Below are 25,301 nucleotides of genomic sequence, written 5' to 3'. Positions count from 1 at the left end.
AGCGTGCGCAGCTCTGGGCCCCAGGTCAGCAGGGACCAGGACCTTTAAAGGAAAAGGCCAGTCTCTTCTCTGTTTTATCCTTCCTGACAGGAGAGAAACGAAACCTCAGTGAAAGCAGGCTAGGCATTGAGAGAATTTAAAAATATATATATTTTATTGATTTTTTCAGAGAGGAAGAGAGAGGGATAGAGAGTTAGAAACATCGATGAGAGAGAATCATTGATCGGCTGTCTTCTGCACTCCCCCTACTGGGGATGTGCCTGCAACCAAGGTACATGCCCTTGGCCAGAATCGAACCCGGGACCTTCTAGTCTGCAGGCCTATGCTCTATCCACTGATACAAACTGGTTTCGGCTATTGAATTTCTTAACATGGGATTTCTCCATGCTAAAGCTACCATGGGAAGTTAAAAATGATTCTTTCTGAGAGCTTGCTGGAATTAGACAGACCGGAGGTCATCACCATCACCATTTTTTCTGCCACCTCACCTTCCCATAAATAACAGTAGCTTTATGGACTGGCGAATTCTTATCTTGGGGTTTGAACAGACATATCCCTAAAGGAGCCTATGCCAACATGTCTGGAGAGATGACCATATGTAATCTGAAAAGGCTTCCTAAGAAGTTCCGAGTCTCATTAGGTGCCTGTCATCTCCCACTAGACTTGTAGCTTCACTCGGACATGGATTTTTGTCTCTTATTTATTCTTCTATCAGCTCCAAGAGCAGGGCCTGGCACATAGTACGTGATCACTGAATATTTGTTGGAAGAAAAGACAAAGGATAAAGTTATCCTTTATTAAAGACATCTTGTCGATCTGAGGTTAGCTGGAACATAGAGTCCTTTGTGTAAGCCAGACACTCATTGGCTTACAGGGCTGGACTGATGACCTTTGCATCCCTGGTTCTGTCAAATAAGTGAGGGACCCGAGGCCTCTCTCATTGTGAGGAGGTTGGGATCTCCCCAGGCTCACGCCTGGCACACTGCCCTGCAGCTCCCTACTCTAGGGAGCGCTGAGGCTTATTCTGTTCACACCTCCTTGCTGACTGGAGTCTCTTTGGTCATCAGCTTGGCTAGGCAACTGAATTTCTCTCAGCTGTGCCCGGGTACACGTGGGATGGCTCTTGTTTGACTTGCCCTTTTAAAAACAACTTGAGCATGTTGAGGTTTCCTGTTGTTCGGGGGCAGCCAGAGGCTATGACCCAACAGGGAATTGTTGGCCAATCCCTGACTCACTCAAGCTCCAGTTTTCTGTGTATGAGCAAGCAGTGACAGCAGCCTGGCTCAGGGGCAGCTGGCTGCTGTCCTGTGGCTGGCATGGCACTCGAGCCTGGGAGGCTGGACCGCCCAGCTTCAAGGGTCATGGCATTAGGGTCAGGTGCGCCTTTGGAGCCCGCCGTATTAACAAAGCCCCACTGGCTTTGAACGAAGACTGGGAAGAATTCCGAAAGTTGACAATGATTACCCAAGTAGACAACTAGAAAAGTATGCTGAAAAGGAAGTATGTTCCTGGTTCTCTTTGATAAGCTTATCTTTACCTTTTTTGAAAAAAAAAATTTTTTTTAATTGATTTTTAAAGAGGAAGAGAGAGGGAGAGAGAGAAACATCGATGTGAGAGCAGAACATAAATTGGCTGCCTTGGACAAGGAGCAGTTGCCTCCTGTATGCCCCCTACTGGGGTATGAGTCTACCACCAGGGCATGTGCCCTGACTGAGAATCAAACCAGCAACCTTTTGTTGCATGGGACAACGCCCAACCAACTGAGCCACACCGGCCAGAGCCACCTTTACCTTTTTCTTTATTTGTTTATCATTCACTGAGTACCTTCCAGATACTGAGCATGGGCTCCTCCACCTGGAAGAAATCATGGTCTAGTAGGGAAGACCAAGAGGTCCTCTGTTACTTACAAATGCTGCATTCAGGACAGGGTTGTGCCCAGAGTTGTGGGAGTGTCTGCTGAGCTCCATGGGGGCCTGGATGGTTCACGAAGGTGGCGGGGGCCATTGCCTCCTCTTTAGAGAGGCAGCTTAGTGTAGTGTGAGTTTGTGTTGTGGCTTCATCACCTACCGACTGAGTGATCTTGAATAAGATAGTCTTTCTGTGCCTTAGTGTTTTTCATTTGTAACATGAGGATAATAATAAGTGATAATCACACTATAGAATCGTTATGAAGATTAAATGTGTTAATCTATGCAAAAGCATTTATTTAGAACGATTCCTGATATTCGCTAAGATCTGTATGTGGATTGGGAGCTGGGAAATGGATGGTGCTTGTCTGATGGGCTGCCACTGCTGGAGAGGGGAGCTGGGGGGGGTCCTCCTCTCCTCATTAGCCTCCTCATGGATTCTGTCGAGACCTTCAGGGATCCAAATTCCGATCGAGACCCAAGCTGAGGAGCGGTATCTGTGTCCAGTAGCAGAAGTCTCAGGGGAGATGGGGGCTTGTTAAGGAGACACATCAAAGGAGTGATATTTGGGGGCGACTTCAGGAACTGTTGGCTGAAGCTGCTTTGTGCCAGCTCATGAGGATCGATCACTCGCATCACTTCCCAACTCCTCACTCAGTGACATCGTCACCCTGATAGCCTGGAATCAGCCTTCGTAGGAATATTTATACTGTGGAACCTGGCAAATGCTACAAATCTGTGCTTTCTCCCCAGAGAGCGGTTGTTAATTTAGCAGCAACACCACTGGTCTTTCTGAATCTAGTTGGCAGATGTGAACTTCCGGGATGCTACTGCTGTCACAGAACTGGCTTCTGCTGCAGGCAGTCCCAGGGTCTCGGGGGTTGACTTGGGCAGAGGGGCCTGCTCTTGGCCAGGAGCCGCTCTTTCCCTGAGGACAGCTGTGAAGGTGCATTACGTGAATCGAATGCTTTTGAGAGTCTTACTGGGAGGAGCCACTGAGTTCTCCGGGATTAAAACACGATGCCTCTGGCTGTCAGGCCTCTCACTGCCGTTTTCTCTTCTTTCTCTTTCTTTTTTTTGCCCTAGGTCTCAGTCAGTCTCTCCACCTCCAGTTCTCTCCCCACCAAGGAGTCCCATCTACCCCCTCAGCGATAGTGAAGCGGCAGCCTGCAGGTACCCCAGCCGCTCCAGCTCCCGGCTGCTCCTCAAGGACTGGCACCCCCGTGAACCTTCACCTCCAAATCCTCAGGCTTCCTCCCCAGACACTTCTTCGCCACCCATTTGTCCCCTCAAGGCCACCAGCTTCAGCTATTTGGACGGCAGCCCTTCCGTGTGCAAGAGAGAGGACCAGAAGGAGATTGTCCCGGGGGTGGGCCAGGATGTAGAGGGAGTAGCTGCTTGCCTCCCCCTTGCCCACAGCACTCCGTCCCTGGGGTCGGCATCCAACCCACGGAGCATCTTTCAGACCCGCACTGGCGCCCGTGCCCACAGCCTGGGCATCCGGGAGAAGATTTCAGCATGGGAGGGTCGCCGAGAGACTTTGCCCAGGATGAGCGCGTGTGGAGAGAAGCGGGAGGGCTCTGGGGGCGAGTGGGCGGCCAGTGAGGGCTGCCCCAGCGTGGGCTGTCCCAGCGTCGTGCCGTCCCCCTGCAGCTCAGAAAAGACCTTTGATTTCAAGGGCCTCCGGAGGATGAGCAGGACCTTCTCCGAGTGTTCCTACCCGGAGACCGAGGAGGAAGGAGAGGCACTCCCTGTCCGGGACTCTTTCTACCGGCTGGACAAGTGGCCAGGCCGTGGTGAGCCCAGTGCCTTCCTCAGGGGGCACGGCAGCAGGAAGGAGAGCTCAGCAGTGCTGAGTCGCATCCAGAAGATTGAACAGGCCCTGAAGGAGCAGCCGGGCCGGGGGCTCCCCCAGCTCCCCAGCAGCTGCTACAGTGTAGACCGAGGAAGAAGGAAGACCGGGACCTTGGGCACCTTGGAGGAACTGACGGGGAGCGTGAGTGTGAGCGCCGGCAGCAGCCGGGCAAGAGGAGTGGCTGGAGCTGTGGGGGAGGCGGGCCCACCCCTGGAGAGGGAAGGCGGCGGCTCCACGAAGCCAGGGAGCCCTGGAAATAGCCCGAGTGCCCAGCTGCTGCCATCGAAGAGTTCCCCCGACTCCGCTGTGAATCCTGTCCCCAAACCCAAGCGCACCTTTGAATACGAGGCCGACAAGAACCCTAAGAGTAAGCCGAGCAATGGTCTACCTCCTTCGCCCACACCTGCTGCTCCACCTCCCCTGCCCTCCACCCCGGCCCCACCGGTCACCCGGAGACCCAAGAAGGACATGCGTGGTCACCGCAAGTCCCAGAGCAGGTAACGTGTGGTCCTGGCACGATGGCTTTCTTTCTAACGGAGGATGCAAAAGCAGATTGTAGTCAGGGTCAAAGTCAGTCATGCTTTTTTTTTTTTTTATAAGTTCTGAAGCACCAGATGATTGTCAGGTGGTAACCTGAGCCAGCAGAAAAAGAGATTGTTCTTTTACTCCTGCTGGAGGAGGATACTGAAACATGGGTGTGGGAGAGATGGGGGTGGGGAGAGTATGCTTCTCCCAAATGCCCGGTACTGAACACGCTGGCTGGGTTGGCCTTTGGAGTAGAGTTGGGTTGCATCCGAGCCCCACTACAACTTCCTCCGTGTTCTTGGGGAAGGTAGGGCCACGTTACTTTTAGATCGAACAGACAGGCCCTAGAGGACCTGTAGGACTTCAGCCACATGACTACCTGAAGGGCCAGCACTCAAAAGTTCTTTGAGCGCAGCATTATCTGAATACTGCGTGTTATCATTAACACAATAGTATGGACACATTTAACATGATTTCCTCTTCCCTGAGGGCTGGCTGGCCATATGAAAACCCGGGCCTGTATGAAAAGGGGCTCCTTGGATCCTGAAGGGAAAAGGAGTGAAAGGACATCTCATCTACTTCTTGGCCAAGTTTAAAAATGAGCTGACCTGAGACTCACCTTGTTTTTTCTGGTCAGTCTCAGCATTCCTGACCCTGACTACCCAGACCATCATCACCACGATGGTGCCTTGGGCATTGGAGCTATTGGAGTTGGTGAAAGCTGGCAGGCATCTTAGTCTCTGAATTGGAGTAGACTGTGAGTCAACTTCCTTTGGAAGGCCCGTGTTCCTACCCCTCAGCCTTTCTCCTCTAACCCAACGTCAGGTGGGCACCCAGGCTTGCTTCACTTGTAGAGAGTCTTCAGTCTGACCCCATACTTCAGGCTTCCTCCAGCATGTCCTATCTCATAGAGAACCTTTCCCGCCATGTGCAAGGAGGAGGATATCACAGAGGTTCAGAGCCAGGAGCCACAGAGCCAAGGATAATCCTACGTTTTGGCCCACTCACATGCTTTACTGGCTCTTCAAGTCTTTAACAGCCCACCAAGAGTGCTTGCTTGGTCTATTCACCCACCTAGTTAGAGCCAGCTTGTGCTGGTCAAGAGGATACCAGGCAAATAAGACAGGGTTCTTCCATTCAAGGAGCTCATGGTCCGGTGCAGGAGACAGATGCACGAATAAAGCATAGATGCTGTGCGACATGCACGCCCTGGCCCATGTCAGTGTGGGACCTGCAGAGACCCAGAGGGTCTCTAAATTAGCCGGGGGGTCGGGGGGAAAGGGAAGCCTCCTCATGGGGTTGCTGAGCTAAATTGAGAGCAGCAGAAAGCAGTGAGCTAGGTGAAATAAGGCGTTGGGGAGACGGTAGATCGGCCTGGAGGTTTTACACATACTCCCATGCATGCTATATTTATACACAATATGTACACACACATACACCATATATGGTGGATTCACTTCATATAAGAATTAACTTGGCAAATTTAAATCTGTGCTCTTGGGGGAAAATGGTTCATAAAGTACAGGCTGTTTCATTTGCCTTTCCACACAGTGGGCATATTTCCCTGAGGAGCATGAAATGGTAAGTTTGTATCTGTTGTGCAGGTATGATTCTTATTCTTATGTTTAACATATTTAAAAAATATATATTTCTTCTGGTATTCAAACAAAGAAAAATAAATCTGGTGGAGAAATGATATTAGTCTTAATGAAAGACTCTGTGTTGGCCTTTGACATGGTATCTTCCTGAGGGATTTTCATGATTTATGTCTTATTTGCTGACTTGAGAACTATCTGCCTAAGATGTTGACAACACTAAAATATATATATATATATATATATATATAGAGAGAGAGAGAGAGAGAGAGAGACCCCAAAATGTATATACACACTTTGAATAATTGAATAATTATAAAGGCAGTGTCTACTAAAAATACATTTCATTTTCAAAATTGAGCTTTAGCTGTTAAAGTGTGTATACATTTTTGGGAATACCCTGTATTAATGGAAGCTTGGTCTCAGACCAGTCATGGTCTGAGGGGCAAAATCCAGGAACCATTGCCCTCAGCCATTGGATATTAACTGGTTGAGAAGTCTAGGCCAGTGACAGAGATTTGGGAGTCGTCATGGTAGAAATGGCCATCAATATCTGGCCCCCAAGAGTGCTGAGTTAGCAAGAATTCTGAAAACAGAACCCTCAGAGACTCTGGCATTTGAAAGGTGAGTGGAAGAGGGGATCCTTCACAAGAGCTTAAAAAGATTGCCAGAGAGGCCCTTGAAAACTAGAAGGGATGATGTCATAGAGGTGAGGGGAGGCGGTGGCAGCATCGAGTGTTCAGTTGTGTGCAGAGCAGCCAAGCAGACTGAGCACGAGATGTAGCCTGTGGGACACCTTTAGTCCTTGACTTGCACCTCAGGATTCTCAGCAGGAGTTGTTCATTAAACAAGAGAGAGAGGACTTCATTGGCTGAACAGTCTAACGGTACCTAAAAAAAGAGGGAGGTGTCGGGGGTAAAAGGAGAGATTCAATGAGTACCTTGCCTTCTTTCCCTCCCAGGAGCCTGCTGGGGCCCTGCCTTGGAGAGGGAGAGGATGCAGCTGGAGTCAAGTCTTAGCTGGGGGAAGTGCATCCCCAGTGAAGGAGAGGAGTAGAGAGTATTGTGGCTCAGGGTTTCTGGGGCACAGACAAGCTGTGGTTTTGAAATTCTACAGTTGAGGAGGTGATTTGGAGGTTGGAACTGAGCTAGTGAGTAACTGCAGGAAAGCTGGGTCTTGGAAGTAGCTTCTGGCTGCAGATTGCCCTCCTACTTCCACCTCAGAAGTGGTGTGGTTGGTTTTGAGGGCTCAGCACTTCCTGTTCCAACAAACCACCTACCACCAACTATTTCCCCAATCCCCAAATAACCCTGGGGCTCACCCGTCCAGTGTTGAGCCCTTACAGGCCACTCAGTGCAGGAGCACTCCCAAGGATGCTTACTTGAGGTGAGACTCTGAAGGCAGGTGCTTCTCAAGGAGGCTATTCTGAAGGCCTGGAGGCCCAAGTCAAAAGCTCAGAGTCTGGAGTCAGACGTCCTGGGCGAGTCCTGCCTCTGCTACTTCATCTCTCTGAGCCTCCATCTCCTCATGGCACAATACCTAGTGGCGGGCATTGTGAGATAGCTGAGGCAGCCTTTTACCTGTGTTGTCATCATTGGTGTTATTTGCAGTCCTCCAGGCTGGGACCTCTCAGACCATCTAGTTCTTCACTTGGGTGGAGAGTTTGGATCCATCTTAGTGCTTTGCTCAGAAGCTGGTCTTGGGAGCAGGACATCTGGTCTTTGCTGTTGCCCATGGCCATTCCCCAACAAGGCAGTAGGCGTCTAGCTCAGCTGGAATGACTCTTGTTCTTGTTATCCACAGAAAATCCTTTGAGTTTGAGGATGCATCCAGTCTCCAGTCCTTGTACCCCTCTTCTCCCACTGAGAATGGTACTGAGAGCCAACCCAAGTTTGGATCCAAAAGCACTTTAGAAGAGAATGCCTATGAAGACATTGTGGGTAAGCAGTGGCCCGGGTGGCGGTGGGGATACCTCTGGGGGCTGCAGCAGGAACAGGAGCAGGAGGGGGACACTCCGGGTTCTGCTTCGTCAGTCGTGGGCAGCGAGGGTCCAGCTTCTGGGACCTCTCAAGGAAATGGTCATCAGAGGACGTAGTTTAGCAAGGACTGGGCAGCTGAGAGATGAAAACCTGAAGTGAACGTGGAATGAACTGAAACCCAAGAGGTCTCTGGGACCATAAAAAGGGGAAAACCACATTATCCCTTTCTTTTATTTTTGGAGAGTCCAACAGGTGCCCCTCCTTAGCTTTGTGTTCTCAGGCAAATCACTGAACTTTTCGGAGGCCTCTGTTTCCTCAGATGACGATGTTATGGCAACCACAAAAATAATAGTAATCGCACGTCATAGGATTACTGTTGGGATTAAATGAGGTTAACTATGTTCCGAAGCACCTCCTCAAGTGAAAACCCCTAAGATTTCCCTCTGCTTACCGGCTAACCGGTTCAGCCGGCCCTAGTTTCACAGGTGCTGGCAGACTCCCGGATCACAGGCAAAGGACTTGATTACTCATAGCACAGCCGCAGCAGCAGGAGCTGTATGTTCGCATGGGTGCCCTCCTCCCACGTCCCTCGGGGCAGTGGAGAGGAGGTCCAGGTAGAGGCAGCACCCACAGCTTAGGAAACCCCAATCTTTTCAAGGGGCTGCTTGCAAACCTGCCCATCAGGAGACATTATCCTTATCGCTCTGGCCAGGAATCCACTCTGCCTCTGCCCTGGAGGGAGACTATTCCTGGCTTCCAAGGCTGTTTGCTGTGCTAACATCTTTGAGAAGATAGTCTGGAACCATTAATTCCTCTTCCTGAGAAGGTCAGGAATGTAAGACAACTCGGCGAATTGTCCGCCGACAGCTGGGAGAACTTGGTGTTGGCAAGCTTGTGATTGAGGGTCAATAAAAACCCAATAATCTAGGCTGGGTTGGGTTTATTTTGGGCGTTCACTTTAATTCTGGCCTCGTTCTCTTTGGGGGAGGCGGGCTTTAATTCAGCTCAAGTAAAGTGTGTGTCCAAGGGAAGTGGCCTACTCTCTCATCTCTTTCTCCTCTCTCTCTCCTCTTCTTTCTCTGTGTCTTTCGCAGGCCCTGAAGATGAGGGGGACATAGTCTTAGTGAACACATTAGAGAGAAGTGGCCCCAGTGGAGAACCCTGTAGACTTTCATAAGACTGTGGGATCTCAGGAAATGAGGACCACCTATTCCCTCTTTGATCTGAGCCCTCAGGCTCACCCTTTTCTCCTTAGAACTTGCTGGGCCAGCATCCCTGGGGCGATAGCTACAATGATCCGACCCACAGAGGCACCGCTTTCCCAGGAACGGAAGTGATTAGTGTGTAGCCATCTAAAATTAGGTCATCACTGGAAGGCTGTGGGAGTGAAATCCCTCCCAACAGCAAAAGGGCTTGAGGAGGGAGGCCTCGTCCCTCACAACTGGGAGAAAGCTCTGTATGCACGGGTCACCCAGCCTGGGGTCAAGAGCTGTGGGGATCAGAGGAGGCACAACCCCACCTCCCTCCCCACCTCAGCTGCAAGGATGATTCCTATTTCCTCTTGTTTGGAGTAAATTGTAATGTCATTGCTGCCCACGGCCCTTGTGGCTGCTGCCCTGGGCAGAGGAGGCACTACCCACACGTCCTCACTGTTCTCTCTTTGAGAAGCTTCACAGCCCTTCTACACCACGCAGGGATATCAGGTGGGGGGTTGTTGTTGTAGAACAGAAGTGACGCTTTAACCATTTGAACTGTCCGGAGATCCATGATTCTAGGACTCTGGTTGGGGTTGTTTGGGAGTGGTGTCTGGTGGTGGTGGTGGTGGTGGTGGTGGTGTGTGTGTGTGTATGAGAGAGAGAGAGAGAGAGAGAGAGAGAGAGAGAGAGAGAGAGAGAGAGGGAGAGGGAGAAAGAGAGAGAATTTTGCAGCAGAACTGTTCTTCTTAGGTCAGGTTAGAGAGAAGAGGAAGAAGGAGGCAAGTGTGTCTGGGGTTGGGCCTCCTCTCAGCAAAGGGGATTTTTTGCTGCTTTGAGAGGTGGCATGAGGAAGCAAGACAACATGGGAGCGGCCTGGATCCTTCTTGGACGGGTGATATAGAACCAGGGTAAGGCACTGGAGCTGGGGCATGCTCCTTAGCTGCTCACCAGCCTCTGGATCTCCGGCGTAGAGAGTTGGGGGAGGTAGCGCGGGAGGGAGGGCAGGGAATGGCCCAGGCACCTGGGTTTTGCTTCTGCCTTGAGGGGTGGTTGGGTTCCAGGTCTGTGGTTACTTCAGTGCCCGTTTTCCTTCTTTGTAGCTCCCACGGCAGCAGGGTCTGAATTTGTGGACCTGATCACAGGTCAGGGAGGCTAGAGGGAGCTTTCTCTCTTTTAGACTCTGGCTGATTTATCCCTTTCTCCATCTCTGGAGACAGGATCAGAGATTTGGAGCCTCCTCCAGAGGTCCTAGGGGCCCTTTGTTTCTGAACTCTGAATGTCATTTTCACCTTTTGCCTCGGATTGACCAGGGCCTCTGATTTCCCAGAAAGCTCTCTGTTCTGGGCCCAGCCTGTGCTATGTGAGGGTCCAGTTCTGATTCTGTTTGGATCACTCAGCTCTTGGGCTGCCTGACCTGCAGCGGGACAGACAGAACTCTGGGAGGGGTGTATGGCATGGGGCTGTATGAGGGAAGAGCACCCAGGCTAAACCTCCACATTGGACTGGGTTCCTGGTCAGTGAGAGACTAAGGGCTGTCTTCTCTGTGAGCAGTGGGCTTGAACCAGGGCCTTGGGAGTTTGCCAGCCTCCCTCCCACACCAGACAGGACGCCCGGGGACCTGGGGGTGGAGTTCTCCAAAGCAAGCTGAGGTTCATCCTGCTGACTTTCAATAGAGGGCTTCAGAAGCAGAGTGACTGCCTCCCTGCTTCCTGGGGCTGTTAATTTTCACCTGTCCAACTTGACCTCTGCCCCGGAAGATGCTGCTTTTCTCCAAAGCCTTATCATCATTTGCATTCTGAGCCTGACACTTAAAAATGCACCCAAGGAAGCAGCTTGTTAGGGAGTTATGTGGAGTGGCCTGGGCGCCTGACCAGGGAGCCCGGGCTGCATTCCTGCAGAGATTCCCACTCCTGTCAGCTCGCTGGGGCTGAGGGAGCATTTCCAGGAACTTGAGTGGGTGGGAGCTGGGGACAGGCTGGCCAGCCTGCCTGCAAAGCCCTCCAAGCCTCTGCTCTCCCTCTGCCCTCTTCTCTCCTTTGTCCCCAGGCTGGGAAGCAGTAAGGATCAGAGGGCCCCTGACAGTATAGAGGCTGCAGCCCAGGGAACAGTATGCCTGGCAGGTGGGGAATGGTGCCAGGCTTGGTGAGTGGGTAACACTGGCCCCTTAGAGCGCCCACCCGATGTGCTGTGCATTTGGAAAAAGCTGGGCCCTAATCCTGGCCCTCTCTTCACTGTGTGTGTGTGCAAGAGGGGGTGGGGACGGAGAAGCGGAAAACTGGAAGAAACAGCTGGTTGGAACCCAGAGAGATAGATGCTGAGGGAAGCAGCAGACCCAGGGTGTGGTCCAGGAAGCTTAGGATTCTCTTTGGAGAAATTCTCAGTGCCTGTCCATACACACTCACACACAAAGACACACACACACACACACACACACACACACACACACACACGCCTTCCCTAACTGGTTCTTCCAGTTGGGTGTGTGTAAGGAGTGGGGTGCTGGCACGTTCATTTAATAACCAGAGAAGCTATGGGGAGCTGTAGGGGCCAGACTGGGTGGGGCTGGGTTCTTCCTTCCAGAGGATCTCTGTGATACGTTTGGGCTCCGACAGTCCCTTGAAAAGAATTCGAAGCAGAAATTCTTGGCCATGCCCTTGTCCCTTATCTCATCAGCAAAGCTGGGAAGGGTCGGGAACTCTGGCTTCCCCCGCTGGGCTTGTTGAGATGAGATGGGGTTGCTCAGGGCCAGGCCTCCGGGGAAGAAAGCCACCTCTTCTACCTCCCCCAGGGCAGTGTGGGGCCGCCCCAGCGAAGTCAGGGTAGGAATGCAGGTAAAAGCCTTGCAGTCTGCCCTGCAACCTGTCTCCTAAATCTTCACCGTGTTGTCTCCACTCAGGCCTCGCTTCCCTGGCCTTGCTGTGGCTCTGCTCCCAGGAGGTAGTACTGAGCCTTCTCTTCCAACCTCCTCCTCCCCCAGCCTGGGAGCTATTGCTTTGACATTAACTTGCTCTCAGCAGGTTCACGTTAGTGGCTCTGGGATTCAGGGCCTGCTTGGTTTCTGCATACCCCTACCCCTGGCACCCTTACTATTGAAGAGATGACTGGGAGTATTTCTGTGAGACAGCTCCAGAGGGCAACCAGGGACAATCTAGGCAGCCGGGAGGAGCAGGTGAACTAGGGCTGTGAAGGGCCCATGCCAAGGCTAGGGGGGAGGGGTGCGGGTAGTGGGGGTGGAGCAGGGCTTGGGCTGGGGCCAGGGGCTGTTTCCTGGAGAAATGATTAGCGGCCTGGTTATATCAGACAGGAAGTTAAGCATTGCTGGAGACGAAAGTGGCTGATATAAGGACTAGGCAGGTAGGAGGAGCAAGCGTGTGAGGCTTTCCTGAAATTTCGTTTCCAGAGGCAAGATTCGTGTTAAGAACCTGGCGTTCCCACCTGTTTCTTCCCAGGTTGTCACTAATGTGCATCAATGTCGTACATCTATTCCTTCCTTGGGCCTCAGTCTCCTACATCTGTGTTTGTTTGTTTGCTTTTCAGGTTTGGATTTTGTATCAATGTTCAAAGCTCTGATTCCGAGGAAAGAAAGAAGGGAGATGAGGAGGGAGGGAGGAAGAAAGGAAGAATGAAGGAAAAGAGGGATATAAGTCATGGCACTCAGAAGCTATTAGGAAATCCAGAAACATCTATATAAAGCCGTGGGGTTTTTAAAAAAAATTATTCTTAATTACAGTTGATATAGAATATTATATTAGTTTCAGATGTATAATGTAGTGATTAGACATTTATGTACCTTATGAAATGATCACCCCGATAAGTCTGGTGCTCATCTGACACTGTGCATAGTTATTACAATATTATTGATTATATTTCCTATGAAAGCAGTGGTCCTTAATTGGGGGGGTAGAGAGCAATTTCCCCTCCCTTCGTCCCTTCCTCCCTCCTTCCTTCCCTTCCTGTCTTCTCTTCCATTATCCATTCACCCACCCACCTATCCATTTGCTCAGGAGACATTTTTGCTTCTTACAGCTGAGGGGAAGCTGCTGTCCTCTAGTGGACTGAGGTCAGGGTTGCTGCTAAACATCCTGCAGATGTGCGTGTGCAGGACAGTCCACCACGACAAGAATTATCCAGCCCAAATGCCAGTAGTCGGGGAAGCTCTGATCTAAAGGGCTTAGGTTGGGGTTGGGGGTGACGCTAGGGCCCTGGCTGCTCCTCGGGCCCAGGGCAGCGTGGATTTGATGAGCTGGGAGGAAGTGCTCTTCCTGTCCGCTTCTCAGAGGTGGTGCTCTGGTCTCATTTCACCAGATCAGAGGACTGCCCTGGCATTGGCTGACCCTTGACCCCCGCACCTCACCGCTCCAGGAAGTGTGCTGGAGAGGGGCCAAGAAGTGGAGTCTCCCCTGGCTCCTCCTGAGTGGCCGCAGGGGGTGCCAGGTTTAATATTTGGCTCCCCGAGGCGGGGTTGCTGGGCCAGCTCTGCTTAGTCAGGGCTCTGGAATGGAGACAACTCATTTTCATACCATGACTGTGTTACAGGAAAACGGCTGCTCGATTGCTGGGACGCTGCTGGTGTTGGGAATCACTTAATCTGGTCCCCAACCCTTTCTTGACCCGTCTTAGACTCGCCCTGCAGAGACTTGTGCTGCTCCCAGGGCAGTCTTCCTAACGCTGACTGAAGTCTCCCATTCATTCGTCCCCTCCTCCCTACCCTCCCGCACCTTTCTAAAGACATTTCCTAAATTCATCATGGCTTTTCTTGCTAGTAGTAAGTAGCTACCGCAATAGGGGGGATGTTGGCTTTGGAAACTAAGACATTGGTAAGCATGTGGGGGTTGTTTTTTTTCTCCTGCATCCTAGCCTCGGAAAGCTTGTGAATCAGGGCCCCTTATTTCTAGCCCTTCTGCTCCCCCAAAAAGGGTCCTGAACTCCATTGGGGCATGAGGTGAGCCCAGCCATCCATGGGGCTGGTTGGTCGCCCAGGCTCAGTCTTGCTGCTGAATAGAGGAGCTGGAGTGAGCCCCCACTCACCACGTGTGCTGCCTCCAAGGCCTCATTCTGGTGCCTAGGACCCTGGTCCCACATGTTGGTGTTGATATGGAGGGGAGCAGAGGGCTGTGGTCACTCACAGTCCCTATGGACAGTGATTCTGGCAGGCCTGACCTGGGTTATAGTATTGCATTTTAGAAAAGCCCAGGCAAGTGTTGGAGGAAAAGGGGCAGGAGGGTATTGCTTCTGGGAGGGGGTTGCTCTTCAAGGCAGAGGCTGTGCTTTGGACTCTGAGGATTCCCTGGTCCTGTCCCTACAGTGCCTGCTGCCAGCTATTGGAGAACCCCCCAACCCCACCCCTCGGCCCAGGCCCCTTTCAAGCCTTTCCCGCCTCTCCTGTGTCACGCAGGAGACTGTACTCCCATAGGGGAGCCAGGGCCTTCTCTTTTCTGCCGAGCTCAGCAGTGTAGGAAACGGAGTGGCACGGTGCAAGAACAGGTCATCGAATAAATAATCACGGCACGGCACTGCTTGCTAATCCCTGTGTGGGGCTAGGGTTCCCTCGGTGGACCAGACGGAAGAACAGCCCTGAAGGAGTTGCTGAGCAGGGTAGTGGGTGAGAGCAAGGCCTGGGAAAGCCCTATGCCCTGGAAGTTCCTCGAAGCCCATCCTCCCCTTTACGGTCTGTCCTCGGGGAGCAGTCCGTAAAGGAACAGCCTCCTCGTGACCTCCCTAAGCCTCTCCTGCCTTGAATTGTGCATCTATGGGGCTTACCCAGCAGGGGGGAAGGGAGCCAAGGAGAGACGCCTGGTGTTGGCGCTGCCGGCTGGCTGGGCACAGGCAGGGGCGGCTGAGCCAGTCTTGTGCAATCCCTGAATTTATAAAACAGAGGCCAGACAAGGCTGAGCTGAACTGGGGGGGTGGGGGGTTCAGCTTCTGGACTGGGAGCCAGGATCTGTGTGTAGCCTCCCCCTGTAGACGGGGCGCTGCATGACTCATGAGCCGAAGGGCCAGGCAGAAGCCATTCTCTTTGGTTCACAGGAATTCTGCTTGTTTATTTGTGTGAGAGAGAGAGCGTGCGTGCGTGCTTCCTTCTTCCCTTCTCCCCCTCTCTAACCTTTCCTCCTCTGCAGGAGATCTGCCCAAGGAGAACCCATATGAGGATGTGGACTTAAAGAGCCGCAGAGCGGGACGAAAATCCCAGCAACTGTCAGAGAATTCCTTGGACTCTCTGCACAGGATGTGGAGTCCTCAGGACAGGAAGTACAGCAACCCGCCCACTCAGGTAACGGCAGCTGGACTTGCGCCTGCAGGGTCAGCACGCGGGCCACCGTGGGGGCCTGTCCTACCCAGGCCGGGCCTGTTTCCATTCGGCTTTTCCCCTCCCCGGTGCTTGGCGAAGGATGTGACCTCAGGCAGGAGAGAGCTCCGCACTCAGGGACTGTGGCGTGCTGAAGCCTTCGGGGACAGTCAAGACATGCTCTTCAGGGCATCCTGTCCAACTGCCTTCCTTTCCCCACTGGAGCTCCGAGCTGCTCAGCTAAGGCAGGAGTCCCTGCGGTCTGCTGTCTTATCATCTTCCTGCTTCCTTCTGTGGGAGGCAGGAAAGCAGAGCCCTGGCTGGAGCCTTGGCATTCTGCAGCGCTGGCAGAAATGACCTCATACTGGCACTTGGGGGGCCGGGCACAGGTCCAAGAACCAGAGTTTTGAGAGTTAGCCAGGTGTCCACGAGACCTGGAGCCACTCCTGTTGGAGGGAAGAAGAATGAATCTCCCGGGAATGGACTGAAAGAAGGCAGAATGAAAAGGGTAGTGGACAGGAGGCAGGAGAATTAAGGTTCCTTGGACCTACCCTGGCATTTGTAATTCTCCATGTAAATGGGGACCTGTATATATATTTGTTGTTAATCCTTACCTGAGGATATTTTTTTCCATTGATTTTTTTTTTTAAGAGAAAAACTAGAAGGGAGGGAAGGAGGGAAAAAGAGAGAGAGAGAGAGAGAGAGAGAAAACATTGATATGAGAGAGACACAGCCATTGTTTGACACCCATTGGCATGCGCTCTGACCAGGGCTGGATATGGAACCTACAGTGCAGGTACATGCCCTTGACCAAGACTTGAACCCATGACCCTTAAGTGCTTTGGCTGACTTTCTTGCCACTGAGGAACACTGGCCAGGGCCAGAAGGACCGGAATATTTTTAACTTTGGCTAGAGAATATAAAAATGATTTCTTCTGACTGGAATAATGTGACTATTTTTATAGAAGATTTACCTTCCTAATGTGCTTCTATTGGATGTGTACTGCCTGACTGATTAGGTGGGAAGGAAAGAGGCATTGAGGGGCAGGGAGGAAGGAGGACATGGTGAAGGGTGATGAGTGGCAGTGCCAGACCCACACAGCAGCGGGAGGCATGCCGAGTCTGCAGGGGGTGCTGCTGGCAGTGAGCGGGATCGCTGAGGGAAGGGGCCTAGCCTGCAGGATGGCAGTCCGGATGGAGTTGGGCAGGAAGGAGATCAGGGCTGTGAGGGAACCACCTGGCTATGCGGCCGGCCTTGCTGGGCTTTGGTGGTCAGAGCACTGTGCTGCCCCTGGAATAGGTGAGCGGGGCCAGGCTGGCAAGTAGATTGTGGCGTCTACTGGAGGAGCCTTTTAGGGCTGGACTGGCTGCAGCGGCCTGGCTCAGGAGAGAGCAAAGTCTACGTCTAAGCCTTGTCCCAGCGCTCAGGGGGGCCCCCAGAGTTCCCGGTTGGCCTTTTTCCACTCAGATGACAGCCCCGTTTTCTTAGCCTCTGCTTTCTTTATTCTGGCAGAAGTCCTTAGGCTTCCTTTGTGGAAGCAAGTATCTAATCTAGCCCTGATTAGCAGCGAAAGGTCTTGAAAGGAGAAACCCCAGAGGGTGGAAATTTCAGGGTGGGATTCTGGGAGCCGGTGATGCCATCCCGTGGCTGCTAAGTCCAGGCCCCAGCAGCCAGTCGGTGCTGGCCAAGGCTTCTGTGGTGAGCCCCGCCCCCGCTATGTCTCCCCCTGCCAGCTCTCCCTGAAACCCGGCAGCCAGACCTTGCGCAGTGGAAACTGGTCGGAAAGGAAGAGCCACCGGCTGCCACGATTACCCAAGAGACACAGCCACGATGACATGCTGCTGCTGGCTCAGCTGAGCCTGCCATCCTCACCCTCCAGCCTCAACGAGGACAGCCTCAGCACCACGAGTGAGCTGCTGTCCAGCCGCCGGGCCCGCCGCATTCCCAAGGTAGCCTCCCCAGTGGGGCTGGACGGGCAGGCAGGTGGCTCCTTCCTCCTCCCTCCTTTCCTCCCTCCCTCTTTCCCTCCCTCCCTCCCTCCCTCCCTCCCTCCCTCCCTCCCTCCCTCCCTCCCTCCTTCCTTCCTTCCTTCCTTCCTTCCTTCCTTCCTTCCTTCCTTCCTTCCTTCCTTCCCCTAATCTGGAATTGCTCCCTCAGTTCTCCTTGAGTATATTCTGGGTCGATGCCCTGGCCTTTCTTTTTCATCTGGTTAATTCCCCTTTCTTATCCATAAAGATGCAGTAAGTGATTAATGATAGACAGATGTTAGAAGAAGGACAGGCCCACCTCTGCCCCTAAGAAGGACTCCATGACTCTGGATGGATGGATGGATGGATGGAAACCAGTCCTTAGGAGACTCCCCATGACTGCAATTTGGGGTGTGCATTCTGAGGTCTCTCTGCACAAATATTTTCAGGCTTTGAAGGACTTGAGGCTCAAACATTGACACCCTTTCTATAACTCTTGGAACTAAGAGTCTGCAGCAGTCATTTATAGGCAGCCGGGCCCAAGGCCTCAGCCCAGAGCAGCAGGATTCAGCGACCTGGTATTTTTAGCCAGCAAACAATGCTCGGGTATATTGGGAATTTAGCTCCTTCCTGCCAGGCTCCAGGTTCTGGCCCAGAGGGAAAAGGCTGGAATCCCTGTTCCTGTTATTGCATCTGAGGAGCTCTTTGTCTCCGTTGGTTCAGGGACTCTTGGGACCCAGGAGTTCCCATCCTGTCCAGTTTGATCCCAGTTCCTTCCTCTGGGGAGCTAAGTTTAATGTCCTTGTCTTGGGACAGGAGTCCACTTCGGGGGCGTGTAGAGAGCTCCCTGACAGTCTGCACTTGGTGTCAGGGTAGCAGGGAGACCAGCATTGGGCCTGGGGCAGGGAGGGCAGCAGCTTGGCGGTAGGGGCGGCCAGTGTTAGGTTACCTCACCCTCCCTGCTTTTCTCACCCAGCTTGTCCAAAGAATTAACTCCATCTACAATGCCAAGAGAGGAAAGAAGCGGTTAAAAAAGCTGTCTATGTCCAGCATTGAGACAGCATCCCTGAGAGGTAGGCCTTGATACTTGAACTGGTTCAGGTGTCTGGGGCCCTTGGGCATTAGAAACAGGGAGAGGCATGGACTAGCCTCAGCTTACCCTTCTGTGGGCCCAGCAGGGAATCCTGCTGCCTTCTAGGAGGGTAGATCCCGGCCAAGAAGTGGTCACATGAGAGGGGAGGGCCAAAGAGGGAAGAAAGCTGTGAACAGGCTTTGGGCCCTGAGTAGGGAGGTGGCTGTGGGGATCTACTTCTGGCAGAAAGAAAGTCCAGACTTACTTGGGTCCTCAGCTTCTCCAGATCAGGACTGGACCGTAAGGGTTTGTATATAGATAAGCACCTACAATTTGAGCTCTGAAGGACCCTGGTCTCAGGCCACTCAGTGCCTGGCCATGGGCCCCCAAACCTGGGACCAGATGCAGATTCATCCCTCGTGAGAAGAGTTGGGGTGGAGAGGGTGGGGGTGCGGGAGGGGAGGGGTGTTGTACCAGAAACACTTGCTGCGGGGCAGGGGCTCAGCAAGCATGCACTCCTGCTGTTTCCTTCCAGATGAGAACAGTGAGAGCGAGAGCGACTCTGACGACAGGTTCAAAGGTGAGGTGGGGCTCCCCATGACCATGGTAGCCATCCCCAGCCCTGGCTCCGGGGAATAAGCCTTCCCTCCCTCCTCTGTTTAGTGCCCATGTCCCAATTGGCCTGGTTGGGAGAGAGAGCAGGCAGGCAGGATACCGGGCCGGCAGAGCCAGGAGCTGTGGGAGTGTCCATTTCCACAGTCAGGTGGGCTCAGTCCTGCAAGGTTCACTGTAGACGTCTCCTTTGCCAAACTTCAGGCTGGTGTCCTGGCCCACACTTTCCCATGTGAAAATCTGTAGGGATTGGGTACTGGGTTTGCCTGGTAAATGTGAATCCGGGCGGACAGAGAGGGGTTCAGAAGATTGCATGCACCTCTTCTGGTTCTAAGGAATGTGCCTAAGTCTGAGGAAGCCAGTACTCCGGAGGCCCGAGGTCACTCATCTCCCTTCCCCTGGCGGGAAGGCTCTGGGACCTTCCCATTCCAGGGGCCTTGGACAAATCTCTGTCCTTTCTCTCCTGGGAAACCCGGCCTAGAGGGTGGAAGTAGGAAGGAGCTAGTCCCCTATTTCCCACCTCCACTGGCCATGGCAAGTGGGCAAGTGGACATTGGTCCTGAGGACTGGGACCAAGGGTTCAAGTTCAAGGACTGATTGAGGCCTAAGGAGGAAGCCTTTGCGGATATTCATATCTCCTAGTCCTGTTGGCATAGGGATGGGGGGGCGCCAGTGGCACATGCCTGGGTTTTCCTGGCTTGGGCGGTCCTATTGGCCCAGCACAGCCTCCAGAGGCCCCAGGAGGTCCAGGCCAGTAGCTCCCTGTGTCAGGGCGACACCTTGCTCCTACCCCTTCTCCCCCAGACCTAGCTGGGCGAGGTTGTCAGACTAGGCTCATGTGCTTCGAGGTGATCCATAGAGACTGGGCCCCAAGTCTGGCATGGAAGGGGGCTAATGTGGGATTTGCTTCCTGACCTGTGACCTGCCCCCAGCCCACACACAGCGCCTGGTCCACATCCAGTCGATGCTGAAGCGTGCGCCCAGCTACCGGACGCTGGAGCTGGAGCTGCTCGAGTGGCAGGAGCGGGAGCTTTTTGAGTACTTCGTGGTGGTATCGCTCAAGAAGAAGCCGTCCCGCAACACCTACCTCCCTGAGGTCTCCTACCAGTTCCCCAAGGTGAGGCCCTCCCCACCCCTGCACCCCTCCTCTGCCGCCTTCTGTCTGCCTGGCCCATCCTGCCATTGCCGCTCATCTGGCTGCCCTGCGCACAGCTGCTTGTCGCCAGGAGGGAAGACAGGGTGCCCGGGGCTGTGGGTGTTTATGCAGAAGGCGAGGGTGGGGAGAGCAGGGTGCTTAGACTAAAGTCACATTGCTTACAAGGACTAACAAGGGTCCTGACAAAGGGTCCCTGGCTTCTCTCCCTTCTCCTTCCCCCTCCCCCCCCCACTTTATTGAGAGATAATTCACATACTGTATAATTCACCTACTTTACAGTGTACAGTCCAATGACTTTTCATATATTCACAGAGATGTACAATTAGTTTTAGAACATTTTCATCACCCCAAAAGGAAGCTCTATACCCATCCCCCCATCTACCTTATCCCTTTCTACTCCTTCCCTCCCATGCACCACATCCTGGCCTCCATTCCCTTCCTTTGACACTCAAGCCTCTCTCTCTGCCGGAGCATCTGTCTGGAGCGCCTTTTCCCAGCTCTTCCCATGGCTGCTAGCTCTTTTCTCATTCTTCATTCACTGTTCAGATAGTACTTCCTCCAGGAGATCTTTCCAGGTTCCCTAAAGAAGCCCCTCCCCTGCCCAGTTCTCTCTGTCCTATCACCCTGTTTCTTTCCTTGGGGCCCTCGCTGAAATCTTGTTGCTGATGATCTCACTCTCCTGACCAGTGTGCAGGGACAGGGACCTTGTCCGCTTGGTTTCTATTGGTAGCCCCAGCGCATGGCACAGTGCCAGGCGCCACATGCAAGTGCTCATTTGATGTCTATGGAATGAATAAAGGATGGCTCATCCCACACCCAGACCCCCCTGTGAGAATCTGGAGTGGGGACAGGGTTTGCAGAGAAGCATGCCAGTTGACAGGATTGCATCTAGGGCTCTCAGGGGAGGAGATGCTTCTTAGCAACCCCTACCCCCCCCCCCTCCACCCCCAGGCTCCATGCCTTCCCTTGTCCATCTCTCTCCATATTCCTCTTGCCTGCAGCTGGACCGACCCACCAAGCAGATGCGCGAGGCAGAGGAGAGGCTCAGGGCCATTCCCCAGTTTTGCTTCCCTGATGCCAAGGACTGGATGCCTGTGTCCGAGTATACCAGGTGAGGCCTGCCCAGCCTGGCTGGCAGGAGGATGAGGGCAGAGCCTCTTTACCCCCAGGACAGTGGGCAATTGAATGGGGCCCACCCTAGTCCCAACCTCCTCTCCACAGCAACCCGGCCCTTCACCCCCTCCCTGGGATGGCAGTCCCCTCCTTGGGGGCTGTCCCCCGGCCCTCTGATGCTTCCCTGATGCCAGGCCTCTCCCTGTTCCAGTGAGACTTTTTCTTTCATGCTGACCGGGGAGGATGGCAGCAGGCGCTTCGGCTACTGCAGGCGTTTACTGGTGAGTAGGGCTGTTCAGTCCTCAGGGGCTGGGCCATGACATTTGTGTGTTTGTGTGCCCTTCTGCGACTTTAGCTTGTACGATATGCTATGTTATGCTCTCTTGTGTGCTCTCTGAGGCCACCCCAACACACACACTCACATTCCTACACACACTTACATTCACACATGCACTCATACGTACACATACACACATACTACACAAATACACACATACACACACTCACACATTCTTATAGATGAGGCACTCCCGAGTTGGCAGGACTCAAAGGGGCCGCTCTGACTGGGCCCTAAGAGTATGTAAGATGGGGGAGAGAATGGAACTCCTTCTGGGCTGTCATATGCTTTTAGCTTGCCTATACTTTGTCTTTTCGTTCATTTGCCTCTGGCTTCTGAGCTCTGATTGCTAATTCCAGATTGCAGGACTATGTCACCCCAGCAGTATGTGTGCGCGCAACAGATTGGGGTGGAGGAAAATCTTCTTCACCCCTATTTCTAGCCAGCCTGATGTGGGAGGCATCCTGTCCATGGTTCGGAGAGCTGGAGGCTGAGCAGCATCAGAGCAGTGCCTTCTCTGGGATTGTGGGAGAGATAGATGCCTTTCCTATGGGATTCTGGGAGAGTTAACCTTTCCGATGGGATTCTGGGAGAGATGCCTTGAACTAAGAGGGGAGAGTTTTGAAAATACAAGCCACGTTGTGGAGAGAGAAGCCCTTCCCTAACTCCTTTCCCATTAGTCCTGGGAAATAGATAGAGGCAGCAGTAAGAGTCCTGCTGCACTATCCCCTGGAACTCATCAGGAGTGTTGTTGGCCAGGGCTGTCAACTATGTTTCAGGGTTCCCAGGCTTTAGTGGGAGAAGGCTTACTAGATGCCAGTCTGGGGCAGCTGAGGGCAATCCTCGGCAAGGGTAATATACAGAGGGACCCCAAATGAAGGATTTGGGGGCACTTATTCATTCATTCACACATTCATTCATTCATTCATTCATTCATAAACACGTATCATACACCTGCTGAGGGTCAGCAAACATTCTAAAGACCCATAAAGGTGAGTTAGGCATGGATCCTGCCCTCAAGGAACTTTTGATAGTGGAGCAGAGTGGGTAGCACTTTCAATGTAGAAGATAAGGCAAGGGGAATAAACTATTATTTAGAACCTATGATGTTCCAGGCTAGATGCTTTAAGTATGTCATTTTCCTTAATTCTCATCATGACTCATAAGGTACCGTTATGTCCATTCTACAGATTAAGAAACTGAGACTCAGAGTGTAATGATATTCCAGGGTCGCACAGTCAGTGAGGGACAGAGCCAGATTTAGTCTCAAATCCTTTAACACCAAGTCTGGTGCTCTTGGATCACCCCGAAGGGTAGTCTGGGGAGAAGTGTCATACGGATGCGGAATGCCTGGCGTGTGGGACTAAGGGAGCGTGGAACGATGCAGGTGCAGGCAGGGAGCCAGGCGGTGGCCAGCACGCCCCAGGTTCCCTGGGCCCGGAGGAGAGCGTTCTGAAGTTCCCTTTGCAGGAGCAGAGCCGGAGCAGAGCTGCTCCTTTGCAGTGGGCCTGCTGCCCCCAGGGAAGAGCGTGTTTGTCCTGGCCTGCTCGGAGAGGGCCTGGGCTGGGTCCCTGCCAAGGGGGCTGGCACTCGCTCGGCATTCCTGCAGATTGGACACAATGATTCTAACCCAAATCCCACATACTTGATTTAATCACTTGGGGCTTTAGGGGAGGCGGGGGAGAGGGGAGGATTGAGGAGTGAGTTTCAGGCCTAATATGGACAAAAACAGATTCTGCCTTCTCTTTAGATCTGTGACGTGTGGCCAGCAGGTTTGGAGACTGAAATAGCCCCATCTGCCTTTGCTTAGCGGCCTGCATGAGGGGCCAGCACCTGCTGCTCTCCTCCCTCCCTCCCAGGCCTTGCCAGGCACTCCCGGCCCCGAGCCAGAGGCGGCCACAGAGCCCTATCAGCCCATGGCTGGAGCAGTAGACCCCTGTGGGCTCACCTCAGCCTGCATTTGGGTGCTCCTGGCATGGGGAGCTCTCAGTGCATAACTCCTCCACTGCCCACCTTTTAAATCACTTTTTCTTTCTTTGTTCTCCTCTACTCTGGCGTACCTCTATCCCATGCCTTTGTACCCCTTTCTCTTCCTTCCTGTAAGAAAGCAGCATGCTTTAGAGCAGTGTTTCCCAAACTTCTCTCATGATGAGAATCACCTGGTGGAGTTGTTAAAACACAGATTCCTGAATCCCAACTAAGAAGTGCTAAACTAGAATTTTTGGGAACATATAGGTAAAATTGCATACCTAACTTAGTGCTCTGTATATAAAATCTGTCTTAGAGCACTAGTTAAGTATACAATTTTACCTATATGTTCCCAAAAATTCTAGTTTAGCACTTCTTAGTTGGGATTCAGGAATCTGTGTTTTAACAACTCCACCAGGTGATTCTCATCATGAGAGAAGTTTGGGAAACACTGCTTTAGAGGCAAAACAGCGAATCAGGGTCAAAACAGACACCTGGTTCCACGACTTGCTGATACATGATCGTGAGCAATGGCTTGATATTTTTAACTCAGTTTACTCATCTATTAAAGTGGGGGTAATAGTGCTTATCTCACGAGTTTACTTCAGTAATGTGCCCAGCCCAGGACATTTAGTAAATAGTAGTTTGCTTTCCGTATCTATTTTTAATTAGTCTTCCTAGAAGAACGGGATGGGCCAAGCAAGGGAGAAAAGAGCATTCGAGAAAAGGAATGTTTTGCAGAATGCCCCCTGTTGGGGGAGCAGGAGACTACATGGCATGCCGCTAAGAATATATACAAGTTGCTCTCATTACCATTGCATCCTTGGGGGCTCCCAGCCTTAGAGATGTAAATCCACACATCCTACTACAGCCTCTGCCAAACTGCTTTGTCCTCTGACAGCCCCGTCAGTGTCTTTCTTGGGGGCAGGGCAGAGCCCATGTAGGGTTTTGCAGGAGGCGGGCACCTTGGGCTGGCAGGCCCTCCGGAGGCTGAAGCCTCCCCATGAGAGCCTGGCTGAGCAGAGGTTAAGAAGAGGTCTGGAGTCTTTCTTCTTCCACTGGAAGAGTAGTCCTCAGCCCTCGGTTCCCAAGGAAAAGGAGCCAGATGTAGTAATCATGCATTCTCTGTGTCTGTCTCTCCCCTCCTGCCCCGGCCCAGCCAAGCGGGAAAGGGCCTCGGCTGCCAGAGGTATACTGTGTCATCAGCCGTCTTGGCTGCTTCGGCTTGTTTTCCAAGGTAAGAGGGCTCTGGCTTCCTTCCTCCTTCCTCCCCCCAGCTGACAGCTCCCAGAGGAGTATCCGCAGCCAGCTTAGATGAGAAAACCACCTGTGTGTGCGAGGGAGCGGGCGGGAGAAAGAGAGAATGCAACCGAGAAAAGAGCAAGTGCAAGCGAGCTCTCGGACTTCCTCCTGATTCCCGGGCCTGGCTCCTCACCTGGCCAGCCAGCATCTCCCAGCTCCTGCACCAGCAGTGTCCGCTCACGTTACAGTCCACCCTGGGCTACGGGCAGAGACACATTTCTTGGGGACAGAGACCACCTTGGGGAAGCCACATGCCCAGGGACCTGACTCAAGTGGTACTTCCTTTTCCCAGCTACTCAGTCAGCTCTTGGCGTCTGAGGCCAGGACTGGTTAGGGGGCAGAGCATTCATGGGGTGCAAAGAGAAGGGTTGGGTGTGAAGCTTCTGGAAAGACAGTCCTCCTGTCTCCCAGCGTTTGGCCTAGGCTGGTC

The 25,301-nt window shown here is 52.8% G+C and overlaps 1 protein-coding gene across 5 annotated transcripts in view; it reads left to right on the top strand.

Annotated features, from left to right (window-relative positions):
* The window catches only part of DENND2B (DENN domain containing 2B), a 148,501-nt gene that overhangs the window by 110,116 nt on the left and 13,084 nt on the right, over positions 1-25,301 (top strand). For all 5 annotated transcript variants that reach the window (XM_084893473.1, XM_084893471.1, XM_084893474.1 and 2 more), the window contains 10 exons: positions 2,994-4,259; positions 7,686-7,822; positions 15,177-15,328; positions 17,078-17,293; positions 18,288-18,384; positions 18,919-18,963; positions 19,928-20,112; positions 21,153-21,262; positions 21,476-21,545; positions 24,729-24,806. In XM_084893473.1, coding sequence (XP_084749599.1) covers positions 2,994-4,259; positions 7,686-7,822; positions 15,177-15,328; positions 17,078-17,293; positions 18,288-18,384; positions 18,919-18,963; positions 19,928-20,112; positions 21,153-21,262; positions 21,476-21,545; positions 24,729-24,806 — 2,356 coding nt within the window. The remainder of the gene's footprint in view (positions 1-2,993; positions 4,260-7,685; positions 7,823-15,176; positions 15,329-17,077; positions 17,294-18,287; positions 18,385-18,918; positions 18,964-19,927; positions 20,113-21,152; positions 21,263-21,475; positions 21,546-24,728; positions 24,807-25,301) is intronic.

This window comes from Pipistrellus hanaki, assembly GCF_964339955.1.
Source record: "Pipistrellus hanaki genome assembly, chromosome: 9".
Lineage (NCBI taxonomy): Eukaryota > Metazoa > Chordata > Mammalia > Chiroptera > Vespertilionidae > Pipistrellus > Pipistrellus hanaki.
This window is presented reverse-complemented; position numbering and strand designations above follow the sequence as displayed.